General features: G+C 42.3%; 1 protein-coding gene across 1 annotated transcript in view; it reads left to right on the top strand.

The window, feature by feature from the left end:
- Positions 1-11,081: 11,081 nt before the first annotated feature.
- The window catches only part of TPO (thyroid peroxidase), a 62,251-nt gene continuing 46,803 nt past the window's right edge, over positions 11,082-26,529 (top strand). The window contains exons 1-5 of the mRNA XM_044419157.1: positions 11,082-11,154; positions 13,131-13,212; positions 18,133-18,302; positions 20,132-20,264; positions 22,928-23,057. Coding sequence (XP_044275092.1) covers positions 11,082-11,154; positions 13,131-13,212; positions 18,133-18,302; positions 20,132-20,264; positions 22,928-23,057 — 588 coding nt within the window. The remainder of the gene's footprint in view (positions 11,155-13,130; positions 13,213-18,132; positions 18,303-20,131; positions 20,265-22,927; positions 23,058-26,529) is intronic.

Genomic DNA, 26,529 nt, shown 5'->3' with positions numbered 1-26,529 from the left:
GGGGAAGGGATGGGGAAGTCAGATAGGAGCAGTTTACAGATCACAGCCAATCATACACTCCTCAGTCCTGGGGTCTCTTTGCATCACCTGGCCACAGAAAACAAGAAAGTTAACCCTCCTCTACACTATACATACAATATCTACCTTTACAGGAGGCTTCAGCATGGCTGCAGGTAACAGGTTGGAACCCCCAAAGAGGAACAAAGAGCTTCCCAGAACCCCAGCCTTGATCCCCCGAGCATCCCTTTGATGCCATCCTTTTGCTCCAACTGCCCGTAGCAAGCAATTTAGTCTTGCCATCTCTGGCGTCCTTGAGTTCATAGCTCTGATAACCAAACAGAGTACACCATGACAGGCGAGATCACTCCTTATGTAGACCTTGGGCTTTGAAGTCCTGCTGAGCTGGCGCCAGAAACCTTAATGCTGATCTGGTAGCTGAAGTTTTAGAAACAACTGGTATATCTGTACCTTTACATTACATTTTAGTTCGAGATTCTTTGCACATACATGTAAACCTCTACTATTTTTTGGTAAAGCATCTTACAATGTATGCAATTTGTCAATGAAAAAATTGAATCAGTTGATCACAGAGAGAGAATGCACAGCATCATTCACTGATTCTTCCAGGCTATGGCTGACACAATTCCATACAATAATAGAGAGAAATCTTTCAATGATTTCTTTACTTCAAAACAATTTCCGAACATCACAACTGCACCATCACAAGCAACAGAAACCAAATATTTAATACTCTTTTGTCATTCCTAAAGAATGGAGATATTAGAGTAATGAGTTGAAAATTTCTCTTGCTGTGAGATCATCTAGTTCTGTCAAGCCAAGAAACAAATTTAGTAATTGCAGTGTCTGGAACAAGAACACGTGCATACAAAATCAATGCATTTTTTTTTAACCAATGGTAGTTGATTCACCAGTGATTAAGGAGATCTGTCTGTTAAACTGGATCAAATTATTTCACTAGCTATATGATTGACAATGTTTCTGCAGATGTATATCATACAATTCACTAATATCTGCATAATATATAATATGATAATATAATTCTGTTCTTGCCAGCTAATTTCATATTCTAAACTATTAAAAGACTAAGCATTTGGGGCCACTTTATATGCTGTGTGAAATAATTTGACTATGGCATTCTTTGCAAGAGAGATGAATACGTACATTCTCCAGCTCAGTTTCCTTTGAAGCTTCTTCTGCTTAATTGAACAGTAGCTTTACAATATAGCTTTCTTTATAATTAATTTTTTCCCTTAAATATTGCAAATGCAGTTTTCACATTTCACCCTAGGCAGAGCTTTAATGCCTTGCCCATTCTTAGGTCTTTTTATCCCCATTTCCTCCCAAGTGCAATTGTTCCAGCATTTTGGCACTGAATGCAAGCAAGGCCCTCCTATTTTGCAAACATCCAGTTATATATCAAATCGGCCAGATTTCGATGGGAAGCCTTGGTCGAGCCTCATGAAATCCAGACCTTAAAACACAGTTGTAAACCAGGCAGAGTGATAATAAATGTATTTTACTTAAAACCAGGAACAATGAGTTTCACCAGAAAACAAGTCTTGGCTTCGCCTCTTGGAGCTAGCTCCATCAGAGCCTGGACCAAGGCAGCATTTCGGGCCTGCAGGCCTAACTAAAGAATGAGTTGTCCACTCCACAGAAAGGTGAAGCAAACAACCAAATCCCCATTATTCTCTCAGGGTTCAACTGTGTCCAAGTGTATGCCCGTGTTCCATGCTAGCTGGAGCATACTGCAAACTGTAGGACATTTTTCTGCCTGAACATGCATAGGATTGGACCTGAAACCTCCTTGGCCAGGCCCACTTGTGGCTTACTTCACAGTGATTACTGCTCTGTTTTATTTTATTGTTTCACTTCAGAGCAATTGCAAGGGAAGTTTTGATTTTCAAGTGAAACTGCAACACTCTTGAGGATATGGTTACTTAATGATATGGTTACTTCTCCTGACATTTTTAAAAATATAAATTCACATACACACATATTTCCTGAAGCTGTTGTTAGTCCCTGGGGTTGCAGGTGGGTGGAAGAAAAGAATAAAGGTCACTATTGTTTTACCCTCAGTATGGATCTCACTGTTCAATAAATATGCATGTTATACTGTATATTGCATTGCCTGTGGGGCAAAGATACTGTTAAAAGAAAAGTTTTCACAATAACGTTAAAGACTGGACAAGCCCACATTTATCAACTTCCTGGATATTGATTTTGTGTACTCATAATACACTGAGATTGGGACCACTGATCGTATCATTATTGCTTTCTATCCATCCATCCATCTTGCCAGCTCCTTATTCAGAATCAGTTAACCAGGCGAGAAGAAAAATTCTAGTTCTGGTTCAACACAGATTTTTAAGCAATAGCTTATTTGCACTTTGTGTCGGGGAAAAAAAGAGTTTGCTCTTGTCCCTCAGGTTTGGTGTGACTTCTTAGTTTGTAAAGGTGAACATTGCTACCACAGAATGTACAGAAACTGTGTTCAGAAAATACCTCATAACTCTCTGTGGCGCAGCCGCTTCACTCTATCTTTAACACTGTGTGATTCCACAACTAACAAAGACCTTCCAAAACGAAAGTAAAGGAAAACTGAATATGATGAGATACTCTGAACTTAAACATATCTTGTAAAATATGTTCAGGATTGCAATGTTAGATTTACTCCCTAATTATTGTGTTATTTCAGTCAAAACATCCACAAATAAATGTATTTTTACCTATAATGTTCTTAATGCTTACTTTTTGCTAATAGTATTATTCAGTACTATAGTCTTTCTCATATTACTTTAAACAGCAGACATACTGTGACTGCTTATTGATTCACAATGGGAGATTAGCAACAAGAAATAGTTAAAATTCAGCACAGCATTAAACCAACAACCCTGATTTTGAAGATGTTCATGACGTCAATGATCTAAACTATTTTTTTTGCCATTTATTAAAGGGCCACTCCAGTGGTAAGTGTTCCAAAGACTGCCTGTGATGTACAGTTCTAACATCACAATACTGTTCCATTTCCACTTCACTCCCAAACACCTCACTAAGTATACGTAAGTCCTATTGACTAAAGCATACTTAACAGTGTGCCAGATGAGGCCAATTATGTGGGCATAGATCTCATTGATTAAGCAGAGCTTTTCTCCAAGTCATTGTGCTTAGAGTTGTCACCTCAGCTTTTATAGATCCCTTACAGCTCATACAGTAAATCTGGCACAACCTATCTGTCATCGCCAGTATTTCTGGAAAGGCTGAGCAAAACAGCAGCAAGGTTAAAGGCAGGGTGACTTAGCTGTATTTCTGTAGTAACCACCAGCATCTTTATTCTGTTATATGACTGCTAATCTTTTAGTCTGAAAGAGGATTATGCACAAATGTTCAGTCTCACCTGCCTTTTGTTTGACTCATCTTTTTCTGAAACGCTGAACTGATGGTATAAAACCCTCAAGGTAAAGGAGATTATTACGGATCAGTATGCACTTAGATCTTACATATGTGCTGATTGCCAAAACACTGCCTAATATTGTAATGGAGGGCGACTGGATTTAAAGTTAAACCCTCATGCTGTGGTCATTGGTCTACTTCTGTCTCAAAGCAAGGCATTCATTAACATTTGGACATGGATTTGGATTTGAGCTGGATTTTTACAGATTGTCACCTTTCAGTCACTGTATTAGTTATGCAAGTATCAATTCTATTTTAAAAGGAATGTAGATTGATTAGGCTTCATTACTTCTTTGCTATGTTTTGCATACCAAGGGCCCCTCAGCCTCAGTGCTGGTATAGAGCTATGTCAGCCAGCCCACAAGTGCAGCCATCTGCCACACCAGTAGTAAGTGTCCCAAGATCCACAACACAGGAGGCAACCCTAGCCCTGTACTGATAACAGGTTCAAGACCTGGGAAGGAGCTGCAGTGTAAAAGCCTCATGTTGCAGAACTGATGTACCCTAAATCCTGAAAGGGCCACTTCCTGAATTTTCTACACAAGGTTGTTTATCACTGTATCTGCTTGTCATTTTGCCACAGCGTTGAGATCCAAGCTCCATTGGATCCATTGAGATCCAGGGCATACATGCAGCTCTTTAAACAAAGAGGGGCAGATCCCTTTTTTGACAGTAGTGATCTTTATTTTTCATTTTCTCTTTCATGTTAATTTTTCATTAAGCATACTGGTATATCTTTCATAAAATCTTTGAAAGTAGTAAAGTAGTTGATGTTCACTTTCATATATGTACTTTATCTGAGTCGCAGGAATTGCATTGAGGCTGCAATAACACAGCATAAAAATACCCCTTTTCCCTATTACCAGGAATCACTTCAGTATTAAGATTCTAGGGCTTCAGTGGTTCTCTGAGCCTTAGTTGCCCATCTGTAAAATGGAAATAGTAAAATTATGCTGCTCTAAGGATGATCGAGAATTGTATTTTTAAACTGCCATTTTAAGATAAAGTGAACTCTTGTATCTTTTTTTTAAAAATTCCCCTAACTTTCCACGGACAAAGAAATGCAGGAATTTGTGCTTTGCGAGTCAATGCTTTTCAGTTAAAGCAGAAAGAGCAGAAGAAAACTGATGCTGTTAAAAAGAAAAACAAAGAGCTCCAAACCAAATCAAGTCATTAGCAGACAAAAAGAAATTACTTATCCTACATAGGAGAAATCTCATTGCTAAAGAAACCCCATGGCTTTGAATTCTTTAGCAATTATTTGTTAAGAAGTTTAGGGTTTTTCAGCCCTCTGCAATTCTAATGTAAACCCAGTGGGGGAGACGCCGCTATAAATCAGATAATTTGCAAACTATTACTTCTGATCCAACAATACAAGGACTGAAAAGAAAAATAATACATTGGCCAAACAAAATAAAAGAAAGAATAAAAGCTAGATAGGTATAAATACAGAATTGTACTAATACCTGACAACTTTTCACTGTCCAAGAAAGAAGTGTTCCAATGACAGGGCCAAGAGGGGAAACTGTGAAACTTACGGCCCTCCTATCTTTCTCCCCATAATTTGAGCACAGGATGATGGGCTTGTTCTGCTAACTTTGAATTTTTTTCTGCCATAGCCACTATTTAACTTAGCATCTATATCTGCATATAAAAACCTGTTGGTAGCATTCTGTCCTAAACTGCACATGGTATGGCTGGAATGGCAAGGGCTGGAGTAAAGGAAGACAGAGAAATCCTCGCTAGATTTTGATGAACTGGGATTTTTATTACTCTGAAGACTGACATTTTCCCAAGCTGCACAGATCCCATTGCTTTATGAAGAATTTTTTCTTTTATTTTTGGGGGTGGGTGGATTTGCACACCACTCTAGTACAGAAAGAATCTGATTCTGTGAACTTGCATGCAATGGCACAAAAGATATCTGACAATCCAACACCCAGGGAGAATGGATTTAGCAAAAGCCGTAGGTTTCCGGAAGGGTCCTTTGTCTTCCTGCTCTTAAGACATCATTTTAATGGTAAAAATGTCATCCATTGTATACATTGCCTATAGCTCACCAGGACTGTGTAGCTTGCCTTATTCCATTCTCATCAGAACACAGCAGTTTGCTCATAATGTTAGCTATACCACAGACAGAAAGGGTGAAACTCACAATCCCCTATTTCTGTTTGTGGCATGTTTGAATGTGGCCTGCGGTGGAATGCCACTGACCACTCCAGGACACAATGAATCTCTCTTTGTACTGTGAGATGTGGAAGGCTGGGGCAAACACAGCTGTCACAATAACTCTGATAGTAGGCCTAATGAAATGAGCAAAAATAAGGAGATTAGCATGAATGCAGTTCATATTCCAACACTTACTAAAAGCAAAATCATAAAGATATTTCATACTGAAGTACTTGAAGGCCACTGAATTCACCTTGTCAGTGTACTTGGAAGCTAAAATATGTATGAATAGCAGATGGAAACGTTAATTGACTGAGCTGTACTGGAAAAGGCTTTGCTAGTAAGCTCTAGCTCTTTAGGGTACAAGCCTATGCATGCTGAGAAAGGAAAAAAAACATCCTAGGACTTCCAGGATTCCCCAGCCAGCCATGCTGGCAGGGGAATGCTGGAGCTGTAGGCCTTTTATCTGTCTCAGCATGTGTAATATTACACCTTTAATGGCCAAAAGTATTGTTTAGAAACATCAGTGAGGATGGCACTGGCCAAGTTAGAATAGCTCTCAAAATGCAATCGCAATCATCCTAAATCAGACACCAGCAATACTGAGACTTGACAGGTATTGCTGACATTGTTATGAACAAGACAACAGTTGCAAAACTCATGACACTTTTAAGTGGCAGCTAGGGTGTAGTTAAGTGTCCTTCCTCTCTCCCTGCCCCCACCCCTAGATACTGCCTGGTTTGAAGTTGGGCTACTTTGCACATAAGCCAGATACTGGGGTGGGGGGGGGTACATTTCCTAAGAATTATTTAAAAACAGGTGCACACAGCTGTCACATCAAATCCCCCATCTTGGATTTCGTTTGAACTAATAAACACACTTCAGCTTTAAACACTTAAGCAGTGATTGAGGCTTCTAGTAAACAAAATTCTTGACAAAGAGAAAATTCTCCTTTTGCTCAATGAGAATGGTTGATAAAGGATTGCCTGGTGTGAAGGATTTGTGTGTGTGTGGGTATGTTTGGTCAGTTTTAGTTTTCAAGACATTTCTGCCCCTTCCCAAACACATGTACACACAGGGTGCTCAAGCCATATTTTATAATGCATATAGTATAGTTAAATAATTTTATTTAATGAATGAGCAGAAGTTAAACTGCTTTGTTTAAATAAAGAAGAGCAGAGCGAGCGTGTGCATTAAAAAAAGTTTGCTCCTCTTCAAACCATTCTGATGGACAGCAATGTTTGGGTTTGGGCCAAAGAATGTGATTTATGGAAATGTGACTCTTTTCTTTCTCCACATATTTACTTGATGTTTGTGCCCTATCCAAGCCCTTTGTGTGTGTGTGTGTGTGTGTGTGTGTGTGTGTGTGTGTGGTGGTGGTGGTGGTGGTGGTGGTGGTGGTGGTGAGGGGGAGGTCATGAACTGCCCTGGGCCATCAGCATCAACAAAAAGCATTCTGGTTCCATGCCTGAAATGAGCAGATCCCTTTCTTTCCAAGGCTTCTCAGAAGGTTGCGTGTCAAGGGCCAGCTTAATCACCTGCGGAGGCCCAGAGTCTAGGGACAGAAAGTCTACTGCTCTACCAAGATATTTGATCAGTTTCAGGATCCAGGCTGCCCTGATGGTCAGAATTGGAAGTCCGTCCTAGTATTTGCAGGATTGGCCCCAGGACACTGAACACTCAGCCTCCTTATGAGCACCGGCTGGGAGCCTTGGGGGGGAAGCAGGCTCTTGGCCCTGGAACCAGCTTCAGCAACTTAGGTTCTCCTGTTTGTTGTAGTGCCTGCATCTTGCCTGAACTGTACCTTGCCTCCTGTTTCACCCATGGGTCTTCTTGCTGGCTGAGGAGTGCTTCAGCTTCTGTGCCTTACCTAACCCTTGCTGCATTCGGCTCCTGTTGTGCCCTGCCTTGCTGTATATGCTTCCCAGTTATCCTGCCTCAAGGTCCCTCCACCTTGCTTGTCTTGACCCTTGACTTGTTCATGACCATGGCCTTGTCCTGCTCTGATACTTACTTCTGGTTTCTGACCCTGGCCTGTTCTATAAATGCAACCCGAACCTTGCTATTGGACTTTGGGCTCTGTTTTGCCTGAAGTTCTGTGGCCCTGTTCCTATGCCTCTGTCTTGTCTTTTGTGGCCCACATCCCAGCTCCAGACAATCATGCTTCCAATTCTCAAGGGAAGAACTAACAAGCCACAGTGTCATTCTGTGGTCTCTGCAAATGGGGAATTGGCCCCAAGGTACCTGTGATGACAGCCTCTCCCATCTCTTTCCAGGAAGAGGACACTGATTATCATTATTTCATGTTCCACGTAGCTCCACTGATGCCAATAGGAATGAAAGGAGCACAGAAGCACCACTGTTCTTCCTAATGCTGATGTCAAAGGTTGATATGGATGGGCCCCGATGAGGGCCTGTACGCCAGTAGGGGCCCACGGGGAAGTACTTCCTGGAGTTGATCCTTCCCTTCACCATCGCAGCCTGCATTGCTTACTGCTCTTGCATTCCGACCCAGACAACCATGTGCGCAGAAGAAGGAGCTGCAGGATTGGCCCCAGGACACGGAACTGCCACGGCCTGCCTGCTTCATGGCTCTCTGCATGTCCGGGAAGCAGGTGGTAACTATGAAGAGAAGGAAAAGAAGCAACAGCAGCCAGAAACAGCGGCATTGCAAAGGTAGGCTCGTTGAGGGAGGGAGCTAATGGAGGGTGTCTTGTGCAAGGGTCCTCAAAAACTGAAGCCAAAAGTGGCTCTGCCCGTTTCAGGGGTGTATCAACTGGTGAGTGGGTTTTGCAGCCATTTAAGAATCTAACAATAGTTAAGTATTTTAAAGGATATTGTACAAAATAAGCTTCTTTGAAATTCTCTGCCCACCCTCTTTAGGCCTCCTGTTCACCATCTGTGCCAGTGTATTGTGTCATACATTTGTTTATTTGTTATTTATTTTACTGAGGCTCTCTAGGCAGTTAACAAAAATTAGAAACACACAACATGAAAGAAAGAAGGGAAAAATTAACAAAAGGTAATAAAAACAGCTTATTTTTATTGCAATTAATTGCAATTGAATCAGCACGGTGCAGCAGCAGTACAGGATAAAATGCATTATTAAAATAAAGTTTAAAACTTATTTTAAAATACTGGGAAAATAAAATATTGGGGAAAGAAAAAGGTTTTCACCTGGCACCAAAAAGAATACAGAGTAGGCACCAGGTGCATCTCTTTGGGGCGCTCATCCATAGTGGGGTGCTAGAGCTAAAAAAGCCCTTCTTCTGGTTGCCACCCTCCTTACTTCCTTTGGAGAGGGTTCCTGGAGAAGGACCCCCAAAGATGACCTCAGAGTCTGGGTAGGTACATATTGGATGAGATGCTCCTTCAGATAACTTGGCCCCAAGCCATTTAGGGCTTTGAATGTTAATATTGGCACTTTGCATAGAGCCTGGACTGCAATTAGCAGCCAGTACTACTGGAAGAGGACTGATGTAATATGTTCTCATAGGCCAGTCCCCATCAACATTCTTGCTGCCCTGTTTTGGATCAGATGGCAGCTGTTCCCTCAACCTGTGCCTTCAATCTGTATCAATCAGTTATTTATTCTGCCTGCTTTCTTAATTCCTTCATTTAGTTCCCCCTATATGGACAAGCCAACCCTCAGGAAATGGGGAAGGAGATTCAGCCCAGATGTCAGGGTCCCAAAGCAAGTCCCTGTTCTCTCTCGAGAGTAAACCTAGGGTTGGGTCAGTGGTGGCGAACCTATGTCACACAGGCCACAGCGGGCATGCAGAGCCTTCTCTGTCAGCATGCAAGCCAAGTCACCCCAGCAGTCAAGCATCGGATAACAACACACATAGGGCCCATGCACATGCTTGGAAAGGAGTAGCGGCACCAGGCAATGACATCACGAGCCATTCGTGTGCTGCCAAGGATATATATATATTTGCTTGGACTGGCTGTGAGTTGTTTTTTCTAAACTAAAACCTCAGTATTCAGTTTTTATTGCAGTGTTGGCACTTTGTGATAAATAAGTGGGTTTTGGGTTGCAGTTGGGGCACTCTGTCTCTAAAAGGTTTGCCATCACTGATATATATATATATATATATATATATATATATATATATCCAAGTTTAGAGCCACTATGAGTTCCTTAACATTAAATAGAAACACTGGCCTTAAATACAAATGATAGAGTGATTTTTTAAAAATGCAAAGCATCGAGTAGTTCAGTAATCAATATATTTCTCATATGACTTTTCAGTGATGATGAGATTTTAGGATTTGGTTTACTTTCCATTTAGAGCTTGGATTAAAAATGGGTTGTTTCAGTAGCTTCAGCATTCTAAACAGGAACAAAATTGACCGTGCAGTAGCTGAAGGGCAGAATAGAAACATAAGCAGAACACAAATCACTGAGATGAAATGCTATATTATATGTGTGAAAAATGTGTCCATCAAAAGAAGGGTTTCAAATCACTTTAAATGGGCATTCATGCATAGAGCAAGTTTATACTGAAGACCAGAGTCCTGGGCAGCACTTCTGAGGTGTTTCAGGAGAGTTGGTGCCAGTGACAAACAACAGACCTGCAGAAGATAACCTCAAACGGGAAATCAAAGGTCAGATTATTAAATGTTTGCTTTTCACTTCTGGAAGCGGGCCTGTATTTTTAACTTGTAAACTATAATAGGGAAGGCTGTTGCCTCATGTGCTTGCTGTGGACATTATTTAATGTACACATTTTCAGATCTGATTAATAGTTTTTATGTAAGCAAGAAAGTATGACTGATGGTACTATTTCTCTAATTGAATAAGTGTGAGGAATTTTCAGTAGCAGACTTTAATAGGAGAGTCAAATGTTTATAGATGGTAGAATATCTTCCTATTCCTGATTACTATAGATTTGCTGGATAGAAGTATATGTGGATTGGGTGGAAAAGCATCTCATTCCTGCTCTCTGAGAGTTCTGCCTCTGACAGCCCATTCATACATGCAGTAGTCACCACTAGATGTTCTAGTCATCAAGTCATTTGTGAACAAGACTTTTGCCTTACTCCAAATCCAACAATATTTCCAAAGAGTTTAAGGCATAGTAAAAATAATAATGTAAGGATGTGAAGTAATGACTCTTGAAGTTTCCTTTCAAAATAGGACACATCTTATTTACAATGTGGCTTATTTTAAAAATCTTATGAATTCCCCATGTGCTAGCTTTCCCCAGTTGAGACTTTCTATGTCAAAAATTATGTTTATCTCAATTTCTTTTTATCTGAGATTTCAGAGAAAGTGAAAAGAGTTAATTTTTTATTCTTTTAATATGGAAAGAGGATCACATTTTACCCAGCTAGAAAACAATTTATGTGCATATGTATGCTGCTTTTCTAGTAATCCTAACATTTATTCACTGCAGTGTTTTTATTATTTTCAGATGAAAGTATTCATTTTCATCATGATCTCAATGACAATGGCCACCACGGCTGTTTTCCTTACTTTTGTTAAGGAGGACCGAAACAATTTATTCAGTAAGTAGAAAAGTAAAACATTTGTGTATACTTTGCAAATCTGGTGGGGTGGGAGAATTACCATGATTTAGCTGTTGGTTGGCATCATTGCAAAAACACATCTTTTTCAATAGAATAAGGCTCTTTGTGCTTTAGTAAGAATTTTTGTAGTGACTTTTTTATTACTTAGGGGAAAAATAGCTATTTGCTTTTCTGTAGATAAAACATTTAAAAGATGTGAGCTCTTAATGGTTGCAACTCATGCAGTTCTTAGAATTCAGGCTTGATTTATTATTGCCATCTTTAACAAGCCTAAGCTTATGCACTGGCTCACAATCATAATGTGAGCCAGTTCTATCTCACTGAAACAGGCAGCGCACAGTTTCATGGCCAGTCGATCTTGTCTGGCTAGCCATGAGCAAAATCAGAGTCTGCAATGCAACCTCATAAAAGCCCTCTGTGGTCACAGTGGTGACTCTATCTTCGAGGGCCTTCCCTCTAGCCTTGTGACCATTGTGGTTCTTTTCCACCAGCTGCTACTGCAAAGATCTAGAGAATGGTGTTAGGAGGGGCATTCTATGGTAAAGGGAAGAGAGAAGTGAGGGAATGACATTCTGCAAAGAATCCAGGTGGAACCTCAGCTCATCCTCCTCACTAGCATTAGCTGTCTTTCTTTTGCAGGGCAGGAAAAGTATATAGGCAATCCATGCCTCTGCATGCTTTCCAATGCTTGATTAAATGCCTGTAACTTTCGAAGTTCAGAGGATTATGGTTAGCCACCGGGGATGACAACTTTAGAGTCTTTGAGAGAAGTAGATGCTTGGGAAGATATAGGTCTACTGCAGAAAACTGGTGTCTAGACTTCCTCTGTAATATCTAGTGCAATTCACCATGCAACTTGACATAATTCTGTAAGTTTTTCAACCCCTGCTCAATATCATTAGCTGCTGGTGAAGACGGAATATAAAGAATATCCTATAAGACACGGAGGGCACGTTTTAGGCTAAAACATCTGGAAAGGTATGAGTTCCATCTGCCCTAGCCAGAATAACCAATGGTGAGGGATGATGCAAGCTGTAGGCCAAAACATCTGGAGCACCGCAAGGTCCTAGATTCTATAAAGACCATGCTAAACAAGATTTCTTCTGTGTAAGTTGGACATAATGAAAAACTAATTTAGATTCATTTCAGTAATGTTGGAAATAAAAGGGACAGTGGTTCTTGGAGTGCATTTCAGAGTCTGGGTGACACCTATTCTCCAGATGAAGAGGCTGGGACCTGGGAAACAAGGCCTGCAGACTTGGAGATGGCAAAAGAGGGATAGCACATCTCAGGGCTGCTGTCTTCAGCTGTTCAGGCACAGCCTGGGAACTGAGGGTATGGAAGTGCCAGGAAGGGACTTGGGGGAGGAGCCAGAGGAGCCTGGTCCAGTCCTTGACATCATGACATCGCATTGGAAGAGAAGGGCTAGCCAGCTAGAGGACCTGTATACAGGTAGAGGCTTGCTCATCTCCAAAGGAACACTCCCAGAGGGGTGGGCGCCAGGATTACTCAAAAGGAAGATCCTCTGAAATAATTTCTATTTCTATTTGGGTTCAAAGAACTGTTCTGTGTGTGCTTAGATTCTTTCTTTGCTGGATAAAGCTTGCTAGATACACGCTGGAAAGGAAGGGCCTTCCAATGCCAAAGAACTGTTTGTTCTTTGAAAGAGAGAAGCAAGGAGTCTAGCTCCCAACAAATACACTTAATGCATCTAGTTCTGGTAGAAATTGTATTTTGGTGATGAAGACATGAAGAGAAAGAAGAAAAAGTATCTAATTTCCTAACACAATCCTCAAAAGTGAGATTTTAGTCCATATAGCCAAATGAAGATAAACACTATATGCTATCTTATTTGCTATAGTTGCAACCCATTGCAATTTTATCAGTGATTTGCTATTCCAAATTATGCGCTGTCTTTGTGTTGATGGTGTTTTGTTTTGTTTTTGTACATGTAGGGAAAGCAAAAGATGGAATTAAAAGTACTATCAAGGAAGCAGCATGTATAGCTGATGAGGAAACAAACAGAAGGCAAGAAAGGTAAAACAAAAAAGTGGGAAAGAGGAAGAAAAGAAAGATGATAAGGTCAGTTGCAGGATAGCTCCCACCATAAGGCAAAGTGAGGTGGCCACCTCAGGGAGTGGATGTTGGAAGACGGGAGTGAGGTGATTTAAGATGCTGAGTGTGGCGTATGATTTGCTCTGCACCTTCTAAGCTGTTCTGCTTACAGTGGAGTACTTGAGCACCACTATGTAGAAGTAAGATTCAGTGGCAACTCTGGTTGGCTTCTGTACAGGGAATGGGAATGATGGGAGAGAGGGGTACCATCTTTTCCCTTGCCTCAGGGAACAAAACTGACCTGCCCTGACCTAGTGCAAGCCTACGGATTTTGAAGATGCATGTCTGTGGGATACATTGCATTCACTGTTTTGGTGCATTGCAGTGAATACAAAAGGCGGGTGGAGAAGTCTACTGGAACTCCATCCACTCATCATGCACATGGGACTTTGCCTTAGAGAGATGGAACTAAAGGAAAAGAATGACTCTGATTACCAATCAGAGCACAGCTGTAGATCCTTCCAGGTCAGCAATTATGAGGATGATTAAAAAATGAGCAACTTAATGGGTGGCATCTATGCACATAGTTAAAAATAGCAACCTTGTAGCACCTCTTATTTATGTAAGAATAAACCTGACCCAAACCAGATTACTTGCAAAACTTTCAACAACCTTTAATTTACAGTGCAATCCTATGTTTGTGCAGAAGTAAGCTCACTCCCTTTAAACTATTTTTAACTGAGTATTTGTACATTCAGACTTCATCTTACATTTATGTGAAATATGTCTGTAAAATTTAATAAATCATTTCCCCAGCATTCCTGATATTAAGACCACAAGACAAGCAGATCAGGTAATGTCAGAAATGGAAGAGAAGTGAGAGAGAAGATAAAATGACAGAAATGGGTTTCACCATCAGTGGCCAGTAGCATCCTAGAATATAAAAGTACCGCCTCCATTGATCCCATTTTAAAGATTATCCCATAGACTCAATCATTCTAATCCTCTTCTGCAAATCATGAGATGTTTCCAGTATAGGAAAAGTGCAGTTGAAATATTAGCAATTTTGTCCTCACTTGTTTTATCGTTCCCATTAGTTACTGAGCAGACGGCCATGTAGATCAGAGATGTAAATGCCTTCAAGCTTATCTTCTGTAGCATCGAGTGCATCATAGTTCAATAATGAATTTATTTGTAAATCAGATTTTGTTGACTTGGCTGAATGTAACTGTTTTTTAAAAATCTGTTTATTATATAAACCATCACTTGAGAGTATTCCACAACTTTTTGGCAACCTTTCAGGAGACCTGAATTGTTTTATTTCATTCGTGGCTGAGAAAGTCTTGCTTTACAAAAGGTTGAGAATCCTTGATTTGGAGAATCTAGGGTGTACTGGGGCCCAGAATTTAGGCAGGACCTATTGCTGAAGTGCTAGTAAGGAAGGGATAGTATTTCAGATTTGATCTTCAAGTAACAGCACCGTGAAGACCCAATGTTAGCTCACAAATAATTGAGGAAAGCAACAGTACAATACAAATGAGTTTTTGCTCTGGCCTTGAGAATGAAAAAGCACTCCTGGGTTGAAGAGGCAGTTTCTCACCCAGTTTCAGATTAGGAAACACTGAATCAGCTCATATATAGTATTTTCAGAGTTATATTTTCTGATTTTATGAACTAAGTTTTGGAAGTGCTTGCACCAAGTGAGCAAAACTAGATTTCATTCGTGACCTGAATTTGAACTTGAATGATTATCCTAATGGGCAAATATATATATATTTTTAGCAGTGTTTCTTCCACAATGTTTGCATTATATTTAACACATTCAACTGTAACAGAAGAGCATTGCATTTATTATAATTATTATTCTTTCTGCCAATCAAGCTTTCATCTTGAAGAAGTAGTTTCAGTGTGTGAAGAGCAGTGCATATAATGTCCAAATGAGAATATCCCCATTCCTAATTCAAGGAAAAATTCAACTTTGGTTTTGGTTTTATACAATCCAAATACCAAAGAAAAAACAATTCTTTAAATGTAGAATTAGTTCCAGAGATGTGCTTCTTTCTTAGATCCAGTGGAACTTCTATGTCCAGAAGTGGAGGGACTGATTTTCACCAATGTCTCCTGTAAACTGATACTGTTCTGGGGGTGTCCAAATAACTGCAGAAGATTTTCAGGGAGTATGTGGAAATATAAGGGGAAAGGAACTAAGACCTGTTTCCATCTAAAGTTAATGTGACTCTCTGGCTGGAGTCACTGTAGCAGATGAGTCCTGTCCCTACTGCCAGTAGAGTAAGTATATTTGATGGGCTGTGAGAACTGTGGAATAAAGAATGCCCCTGTAGAAGACTGGGCAGGGGGAAGTCTCTGTCATTCCTTCTATCCTGCCAGCAAGAGGGCAATGAATGGATGGCAGGCTCCAAGAGTAGAGCTTTCTGTCATTTGTTCCAGAAACTCATAGGATTGCTGTCCAAGTCCCACTGCATTCAACACGACTCATTTGAGTTGGATTGGAGCCTCTACATATGGTTCATGCAGTGTTAATCCTGTTGTGGTTTCATGAAAGGTATATCAAGTGGTCCCCATTCACATAGTACTAAATAGTGTACTTCTAAAGCATCAAGTTAATTCCAGAAACATCCAGTATTTCTAAGCATCTTCTCCAGAAAGGTCCACTTTGCATGCTGATATCCATTTGCATCCTGCTGAGGGGAAAAGGGGGCTTGTCTGTGCAAAGCAATGGAAAACCAATTGATGTGGCCCAAAGAAGAAAGGACGATTCTAGAATGTTAGTAAATTCTACAAGACTGAGAAGAACTGGGTGAAATAGAGCAGGGGTTTTGTTTTCACACTTTGCAAAGCAATTTTGCAATTAGTATATCTCTGAGAAGCAGGTTTATATGTAAGTTAAGACTTCCGTAATGTTTCTTGCAGTGCTGTTTCCAAACCACCCATCATCACTGTTGCCATGCTTCACAATGGCCTGCCCTGTTAACATCCTGGTAGAGCAAGTCCACATACACACAAGCAATGCCAAAATACATGGACAGACATGATGAGTCAAGCTTTAGGAGAAACTCTATAGGCTGAGCTATGCGTAGCTGACATGGCACGACACCCAACTGTAGCCAGAACATGAAAGTGCACGTGTAAGTGTGAAACTGTCTTCTTTCCCAGCTTCCTCACTAACTGCTCACAGTGAGAACTGCAAGCTTCAAAGAACCTTCAGCAGTGACTACAGTTAGTAGGATTGTTGCATGCTCAAAAGAGAACAAAATTCCAGCTGTTAGGATGGTTTTGCATGCTCTCTAATCTCAAAATATTATGTGGCACATAAAGCATAGCATAGCCCGCTGCTCCACTGGCTAAAGGGGGAAATTGAACTACACACTGAACCCTTTGTTTTAAAAGGAATCAGCAGGAAGGCTGAACAAAGACCAAAAAAGTTGTGAAAAAGTCGTCTGTTTGATGAGAAATTCACAGAAACTTGCATGGTTCTGCAAAGGAGTAGGAGGGAGACAGAGGAGCAGCTTTAGGGTAGGAGGCTGAATGATCCCACCTCCCCAGCCATCCCTCTGGATGGCCAAATGATTTCAGGCCCACCTTCAACGTGAGCAGGGGAAATCTCACCAGCATCTAAGCCTCCCCATCCAAAGGACAAGCTAGAGAATTGCTCCTTCACCTGGGGAAGCAGCTAGTGCAAAAACAGCACTTCCAAGTGGTGGAGCACATGCTGAGGACCTCTCCTCTTTTATTTCCGAAGAAAGACTGGGGAGAACCATTGGGATTCATGGAAAAAGAGAACTGGGAGGGCCCTGTAAGTCCACTGAGTCCAACCCTCTGCTCAACCCTCTGTTCCAAGCCAAAGTGCTGCTGACAAAGGGCTGTCCAACCATCTCTTGAATGCCTCCAGTGTGGGAGAGGCAACAAACTCTCTAGGCAATCGGTTCCATTGCTATTTTGCGCTAATAATCAGGAAAACTTTCCTGCTGTCTCACCTGAATCTGGCTTCCTGCAACTTAAGCCCGTTATTCTGTGTCCTGCACTTTGGGATGTATGTATGAGAAGAGATCCTGGTTTTTTTTCAACCTTTATCTGCAATTTTTGCTAATTCTTGTTTCCATTGATCTTTGTCAATGAAACCCCATTCATTTAGCAAATTTAAGCCTTGAATCAAAGAGTCAATTCTATTATATTTCGCATTATAAAAAATACCCTCTGGTGTGTACTGGGTAGCTCCAGCTATATCTAATATCATTCCTTTTTAGAATGATATTAGCTTGATTATAGTGTTTAGATGCTCCTTGAATATAGTCTGATAACAAAGATCTTGATACAATTGAATAACAGCCTCTTTGAATTTCAGTTGTCCTATCTTATCTCTCAATTTTCTAATAATGTTCTAGTGTTTAAGCAGAATATGGCTTCCTGCAACTTAAGCCCATTATTCTGTGTCCTGCACTTTGACAAGAAATGCCAGCCCACCTCAGTGTCACAGCCTTACAAGTATTTGAGAAGTGCTATCCTATCTCCCCTCAATCTTCTCTGCTCGAGGCTAAACATGCCCAGCTCTTTTGATCTTTCCTCATAGTGCTTCCTCTCCATGCTGTCCTCAGTAGGCATGGGGGACAGGGGTGGAGTTGGAATGGACCAGTGGGGAGCCCCAAGCCTCTGCAGGCTGGATGAAGAACCTCTGCAGGACACTTTGAGCTCACAGGCTGGCAGTTTGCCATATCAGGATTACCAAATATAACCTGTGCCCTTTACTGAGAACACATGATTACTTGTTCACTCAATGAAAATAAGTATTCTCAATGTTCTGCCTTTTACCTATACAAGCCCTAAACACAGGTACCAGTATAATGGGAGGAGGGCATTAAATCAGTGTTTCTATCTCCTTTGTAGTCTTCACCAAAGAACGGCAACAATGGCCCCTGCACAGCTGTTGGCTTTTTCCAGAAATCCAGAACAAGAGACTCAGGCTGTCTCTCAAGCAGCTGAAAGAATGGAAGCTTCAGTCCAGGACTTGAAAGAAAAGCTTAACCAAAAGCATAAACGGTCTTTGCTTCCAAGTGGTAAATAAATACAGACGCAGACACTGGCAAAGGATCCCCTGTGGCTGCTCGAGGGCTGTGCCTCTTCGATTAAAGCTGCATTGAATTGATTTTATTCTTATGTTACCGCAAGTAGTTACTTAAATTCATCTCTACACCTTAGAGTCCAGGCACATCTTTTAAAACGTAATAAAATGCCATTTTCCAAATAATGGGTATACCCATGAGTGCTGGTCATAAACTTTAGTTTCTCTGCAGAATAATTAAATGGGTTTTACTGTTTCGTTTTATAGCTTACCAGGTACATTTGGGCAATACTGCAAGTGCAGGGTGGCATACTTTAACCCAGGCTTAAAGTTGCCTGGGGGTCCTGGGTGGAGCCCCCTTATGACTGGGCACAGCAAGGGTCCCCAGGGCCCTCTTTCCCCATCTTCCCCCCTCCGTCCTCCCATGCCTATCCAGGACACCCCTTGGGAGCAATGTGGGGAGCAAAGATGGCAGGTGCCATTCTCCCGGCATGGGCAGGAACATAGGAAAAGGAACCCGGGGACACCACCTCGCACTTCCAAGCCCAGCTCGGCCACAGCGCTGCTTTGCTGAGCAGCCTCAAAGCTGAGCAGTGGGGAGGGAGACACAGGAGGAATCCCCCCCACTTGCCAAGCTGCTTGCTACACACAGGGGCCTTCTCCTTGTCAAGGCCACTCACGAGAGAAGCGCCCCACTCTCACTGGCTGCAGTGCAACTAATGGGGCCAAGCCCTCATCTGGGTTGTCTTCCAGGGAAACACAGCTGAATGTGGCCTCTTCTGGCCACCTGTGGCCTCAGCACTCGGCTGCATCTCCCCAGAAGGATTCCCAGCTGACAGGCTGCCCCTGTCCAAAGTTGCCCACCCTCAGTTGGTTCCCCAGCTGGCAGTGAGGGGGCAAAATGGTGTCCATTATGCACCCTTCCCCAGGTCCAAAGTGGAGTTTGGGAAGACCAGCACAGCTGCCGCCTACCCTGCCTTCCTCCTCCTCTCCTCCTCCACCATGCTCAGATCTTGGGTAGGAGGAGGCAGGCAGGCCTGGGGGGAGGGGGGGAGGTACACCCTCCTGCACCTTCTGCATCGCTACCCCCCTCCTCCCAGAGTCTCAATGCTGCCCTCCCAGAATCCACAAGAAAGTGAATGGAGTGGGGAGCCAATGACAGCCACACTGAGTCCCCTTGGGCAGCTTCATCAGCTAGAGCTCCTTGGCCAGAGTGGCAGCTCTGTACTCTTCACGTGTGATAGTCAGTGACTGGCAATGACTCTAGTCAATGAGTGAAGAAATGCCTGTTGTTCTATGTGCATCTCAGAAGATCCATGTGAGTAGGCGATGGGCCTTTGGATAGACTAAGGGTGCATTTAGAAGTAATACTTACATTGGACAGATAACTTATGCAACAAAAAAAGAAGTCAGCTGTGATCGCAGCTTTGCTGGTAACCACCTGGTTATGCCTCTGTGCCTTAGGATTGTGAGTGGGTGGATGGGGTGTGCCCTTTGATTGTTCGCATTAGCATTTAATGGTATGTCATGGTTATTGGTGGGGCGGGGGGCAGGGGGCGGGGGAGAAGGGTTAGCAAGCTTTGCTGCAGTGATGTTGACACTATTGTTGTCCATTCTCCACAGTTCCATGTCTTTAGAATGTAAATTTTTGTGCCCAACTATAGTTTGACAAGTTTAAGAAGGAAATATTCCTACATTGCCAGAATAGAGTGGCAGGAGATCAAACTAAATCACAAAGAAATGACAGACTACTGTATCCCATGATGTTATTCACAATTAGTCAAATGTGGATGTGGAGAGTGATAACATGTTTTTAATTTCTAGATCTAATATCTGCAGATGTTCTAGCTGTGATTGCCAATGTCTCAGGATGCCTGCCTTACATGTTGCCACCAAAATGCCCAAACAATTGTATGACCAGCAAATACAGACACATCACTGGAGCTTGCAACAACAGGTATATATTGACAAGCAACAGGTAGCATTATTCTTCACTGACAATGAGATATTCTCTGTTTTAGGGCCATCCCTGTTTCCACATCTGTCTCCTTTTACCTGGTCACCAATTACCTGGTCATTGGTGGCTTCCTGCTGAAACTCATGCACGTTTTCTGCTTTGCAGAATTCTGTGACTTTGACATGCATGTTTGAGGAAAGTAACTATTCAGGATAGTTGTTAAGGAGAAATGTTGGGCATTTGGAAAACTAGGAATGCTTGCTGTACTGCACAACTACTGAACATTTAGCTTCATTTAACACTAGCTTCATTTAAAGTAGGGATGGGTAACATCCAGTCTGTGCCATGCCCACCTCTGACGAATAGAGGAAAAATATTCATTCATTGCATTTCTATGCCATTTGATTAGCTTAATGCTAGCAAAATATATATTATATTAAAATATCTTATATTTTAATATAATATATATTATAAATATATTAAAATATATTAAAACATTTTAATATAATTACAATGTACAAAATTCAGCCATTAGAACAATTTAAAACAATTTGCCTGCAATAAAACATATCTGTACAATATTTTTTCAGGCAATGCAATAACAACAACACAGTATGATAAATAATAACTATTCTACATGTACCAGACAATTGAAAAACCAATATAAAACTAGAAAGTCAACAATTAAAATGGCAGAAAAATAAAAAAGCCTGACCCTTGACTGTATATAGTGTTGGCACCAGGTGTATTTCCCTGGGAAACAGTACACAAGTGGGGTGCCACTTCTAAGAAGCTATGGAGTGCTAAAAGGTTCAAATTTAGCTTGACAGAAAGCTAAATTTAACCCTATTAATACAATTAAGTGCTACAATGCAGCAAAACAAAGATTTTTTAAAAATAGTATTTCTCCCTCTCTCAGTGTGATCCAGTCTGGAGGACAAAAATTCCCCTCAGTTAAACCATGGCTAGGAACAAGTGGCCTTCTAAGTGTTGCTGGACATCAGCTCCCATTCTCCTAGTCAGACTGAAGCTGATTGGAGTTGTCGTTCAAGAACATCTGAAAGAACACAAATTCCCCATCTTGATTTTAACCTGGAAACAAGTTTGTAAGATTTTGACATTGGCTTTATGTAGAACCATATTTACCCTTGCTGCATAACTAGACATAATATATACTCAGTAGATCCCTGCAGGAACACGACTTTTCCTTTGATGACAGAATATGTCACCAGATTGCATAATTCACCCCAGTGTAGAGAATTCTGATGTGCACTGTGATCTTGCACATATTGTTAGAAGTTCTCCATCTCTTTCAACAGAATAAGCAAATACCCGTAGACCACACGGCATCATAGTTCTGTTTGTACCGTGGAATTCACAGGGAACCATGTTGGGGTGTGCAGACACACACGTTGAGAAAATCCCCTGGAAGGATTCTCCTCCCAGTAACATTCCAGTGATCTGCTAAAATATTAAAGCCATCAGGAAGAAAATCATTTGTTAAGCTGTTAAATTAACATTTCATTACTTTTAATTGAGTGAAATAGCACTATGTGCAGTATTTTATGCCATTTCAATAAAGACGAATCAACTGTAACTAATTTGAATGCTTTATTAAGGCGTATGTCAGCCTTCAAGTGTGAATTATCACAGTTAATTAAATGTATTACTGACTCACATTGCTCTGCAAATTGAGCCCTTTGGTATACTGAAGATCAATGAAGTATTAATAAAATAATTGTTCCCCTCAGAAATGTAAATGTATGACCAGTGCCAGTGCAAGCTTCCTCGCCACAGAGGCGGCAGGATGCATGTGCCTCTGTGTCTCTATTGCATTCCCGCAAAGGTGCCTCGCCTACTCGTGCCACGCTGCATTGTCGTCCGGCCCTTTGCAGTCTGAAGAGCCCCATGGGCCAGGGAAAGAGCCTGGGGCAGCTTTTCAGAGAGCCGGCCAGGCCCAGGCGTCTTCCTCAGAGGCAAGCATTACAGGGAGGGTGGTCGAGGAGATTACTTGCAATGCAGACAATCTCCTGGCCCTACTCTAGGTAGGACCAGCATTGGAAAATGCTCTCGGAGAGATTCGTTTGGGGCATTCTGGTCCCATTCAGGCGCGGGGCAGGGCCACACCTCTCCAGTGCACTATGATTAGGTTCTCCTTCCATAAGACACTTTCAGCAGAAGGAAACAGGACACAGAGGCCAAGGTGTGAGTGGCAAGTGAGGGAGTCAGACAAGGACAGGCCAGCCATCTTATCTACCTCCATAGTGCCTGATGAGGAACCTCCCCTCCATAGCATAACTGCGTTACCACCTGAAGTTGGTAGCTTCACATGGACTTGGCCTTATGGATTTGGCAAGGAACTCTTCAGCAAGAGGAAATGGTGAGACAAGTGCTATGCCAAGGTACACTAAAGCAATGCAATTCAGGGCTGAAATCATCCTACATTGTGTGTGAAAACCTTTTGACCTCTCTCTCTCTCTTGCTCTAAATCCTCTGACTTTTGAAATCCCTTAAACTTGTTTCTGATGTATTTTAAATTCCATGTTATTGTTTTACAAGAACATAGATTCTGTCCAAATGCATAGATTTGGATATTGTCCTACATATCTGTTACAGCTAATACTTTTAAAGCAAATTTCATTAAAGCATTTTCTATCACTTAGGGAACATCCTAGATGGGGAGCTTCCAACACAGCTCTGGCTAGATGGCTGCCTCCAGCTTACGAAGATGGACTAAGCCAACCCAAAGGATGGAATCATGGTTTCTTACATAATGGATTTCCATTGCCATCGGTCAGTACATTGTGTCCTTATATTTATTCCATAGATTTTAGTGCCATGCTTCAACAAAAGTTTCTAAGCAGATGAAAATAATAACCAGCCATAGCAACAAAAGGTAAAATTCAATACACCAGGAGCAATTAATCAGCAGTCAAATGCAACACAGAATACATAAAGGGCCATAGGAAGCTTGAGCCCCTGGCTGTTTTGGTGGCTCGGGTTTGTGCCAAGGCATGGCAGAAAGGGGAGGGGGGGCAGCCTGGATGTGCTCATGCACTTGCCTGTGGGTGTGCTTCCGCTGGCCTAATCGGTGGTGTGCTGTCCAGTCCATGCAGCAGCTAAAGAAAGCCACAACCTTGGGCTGTCTTGCTGCTCTGAACACTGGATTTGATCAGTGCAAGTTTTAAGCATGGTTCATCAGTCAACTACCAACTGATGGGGCTGGGAAGGGCTTTTTCCTGGTGAAAGCTTATTGGCTTGCTTTGTGGGGGTTTTGCCTTTTCTGTAGCTGTTTGTTGGTAGCAAGTCCGTGGCCAGGCAGAACTGCCACAGTTTTTTAGGTGGATAGCACTGTGATGGAGCCAAACCAAGGGAGAAGTGGGCGCATGCCCCCCTCCCTAACAAAGATGGGGTGGATCCCGGGGGTGGGGTCATGGGGTTGTAGCCCAGCTAGGGAATATGCTGGCACCATTCCTAGGGGAGCAGGGGGCAACTGTACTCGCCGTAGCAGTATCATGCTGCAGTGAAAGCTCCCCTCATTAAAGGGCCACCCAGCCCACAGCCTGCAGCGCAGTTCAGACAACAGGCAGACTGCCCAGTTAAGAGATCCTTTCCTGGGCCATGCAAAATTCTAAGCTGCGAGTGCTGGCAGAGCTAAAGCCCAGCACTGCCTCTGCCTCTAATGGAGCTGAGTTTCCTGGAATGGCTACCCTGCTGGGGACTTGGGCACAAGGCACATTTACAAAGTCAGATCCTTGCTCCATCTAGACTGGCACTGCCCACACTGACTGGCAGCAGGTCTGCAGGGTTACAGAAGGGTTCTTTCCTAGCCCTGCCTGGAGATGCCGGGGATCCAGATGAGATCACCTGCGTGCAAAGAATGTGCTCTGGCACGGAAGTACCGCCCAGGCAAAGAAAAGAGCTGAGCCTAGCTAAGCCTTCCTAGGCAGACAGTTCTGGAAACACGGGGCCATTCTCTGCTTGCTACTCGCTTCACTGCAGATGGCAGGAGGCCCTGGGAGACAAGCTTTAGCAGGCCCCGAGGCGGGAATGGGCCACACCCAAAAGAGATGTGGCTCCCCGGTCCTTTTTCAAGCACTCCCCCCCCCCCGCCCCCACCAGATAGCCACTGCTGCTACTGAGTTTCAGCAGTGGGGAACACAGTGAGGGAAAAAAGGCTCATTTAAGGCAGGGATAGGTAACATCTAGTCCATTGGCTGCCCCATTGCCTCCAAAAGGAAGTGAAAGGAAGTCACCCAGCAAGGCCACATAGCCTGTGAAGGGTAAAAAGTAGTCTTTTCAAGCAAGCTAGCCTTTGCCCTTTTGGCATTCCACAGGCATTCAGGATGCCACTGAAAAAGGAAAAACAACAACATTTTATCCATGCCATGGGATGAGGAGGTGTGAAGTGTGGGAAAGGCCCTGATGAGCAAAAACTGTCCACACACCCCCTGCTTTAAAAAAGATGTGGGGGAAGCATGCAGCTTTTCTTCATGGACAGCTGTGCTTCCTCAGGACTTCAGGAACCTGAATTTGCATTAAAACAAGATGCAACCTTCCCAGGTGCCTAAGAGTGAACATTTATCTTATTCCATGCTGCCAAACTGTAGCCAAAATTTGGTGCCAAAATTTTGGTGGCAGCTATTACGTTGGCAACAGGAAATATGACTCCTGGTGGGTTCCAGGGCAGCAACATAACCTACCCTTGCCATAGACTGATGTGGGAGAAACAATCCCTTAGGTCAGGGGTCGGCAATCTTTAACACTCAAAGAGCCATTTGGACCCATTTCCCACAGAAAAGAAAACACCAGGAGCCGCAAAACCCTTTTGACATCTAAAATGAAGATAACACTGCATATATAGTTTTTTACCTTTATGCTATATATAAAAAAACTATAGTGTGTTGCATTTATGAAATCAATGAACTGCTACAGAGAAAACAAATTTTTATTTCTGCATGCAACAAAAACATTTTGAACTCCAAAAGAAAAAGTTGCTGGGTTGAAAGTTACTTTCAAATAAAATACTCAATGTCTATCTGAGTCCTTCTTGTATTATGAAATAAAAAGCCGAACTTATATTATCCACTAGCAGCGAACCAAACATACTACCTGCAGCAAACCAAAAATGCCTTCTGCTTCTGTGTGCCCTCATTCTTTTATCATGTGGTGAAATATTGAACAAACATCCCTCTCCCAGTGTAATAATGTTGCTGGAATTTTTAAAAGAATTTTCTTAAAACAAAGAAGTAGATCTATATCTTCATTATGATTTAGCTGCAGCTCTTGTTCAGTCACTAAAAACTGTTACTTAATCTTACATTATAAACTAGTAGGACTCCTTTCATATATTTTGAACAGGAGAACAGCTTCCTGCAGAGTCAAAGTTAGTGCTAAAGGGCTGCATGCATTAAACAGCAAACCCCTTAAGTTCATCAGCAGTAAAAGCAAATGAATCTACCCAAGTACCGTTAAACGTTCAGTTTTCTTCAGAAACTTTTCTTCGGATTTATCCATGGTTGGAGGGGGAGGGGGGAAGCTCAGTAAATCTGTGCAGGTTACAGATATAGGTGTGTTTAGTGACTGATTAGCAGATAAACAGTCAAGTGATGTGAATTGTGACAGGTCCCAAGCGCAGCTTTTAACATTCAGATGAAGGAGATTACAGTGGGACAAAGAGAATCTTTTCAGCAGTGTTTCATGTAACATGAGAACCTGTAGGAAGCTTGTTTAGCAGAGGAATGTAGCGATTTACTTAACTAGCTGATTTACTTAACTAGCTAGCCCTGCATTCCTGAGTGGAGCTTCGAGCAGATCAGTGGCTGTGCTGGCGCTTGTTTTGAGTGACGGAGCTGCAGCAGAGGGGTTCAAGAGCCACATGCGGCTCCAGAGCTGCGGGTTGCCGACCCCTGCCTTAGGTAGACTGCTTAAGTATCTGTTGTTGTTGTTGTTGTTAGTCGTGAAGTCATGTCCGACCCATCGCGACCCCATGGACAACGTTCCTCCAGGCCTTCCTGTCTTCCACCATCCCCCGGAGTCCACTTAAGCTCACACCAACTGCTTCAGTGACTCCATCCAGCCACCTCATTCTCTGCCGTCCCCTTCTTCTTTTGCCATCTGTTCTTCCCAGCATTAGGCTCTTCTCCAGGGAGTCCTTCCTTCTCATTAGGTGGCCAAGGTATTTGAGTTTCATCTTCAGGATCTGGCCTTCTAAAGAGCAGTCAGGGTTGATCTCCCCTAGGACTGACCGGTTTGATTGCCTTGC

This window comes from Varanus komodoensis, unplaced genomic scaffold (genome assembly GCF_004798865.1).
Source record: "Varanus komodoensis strain SLA01 unplaced genomic scaffold, ASM479886v1 scaffold10, whole genome shotgun sequence".
NCBI lineage: Eukaryota > Metazoa > Chordata > Lepidosauria > Squamata > Varanidae > Varanus > Varanus komodoensis.
This window is presented reverse-complemented; position numbering and strand designations above follow the sequence as displayed.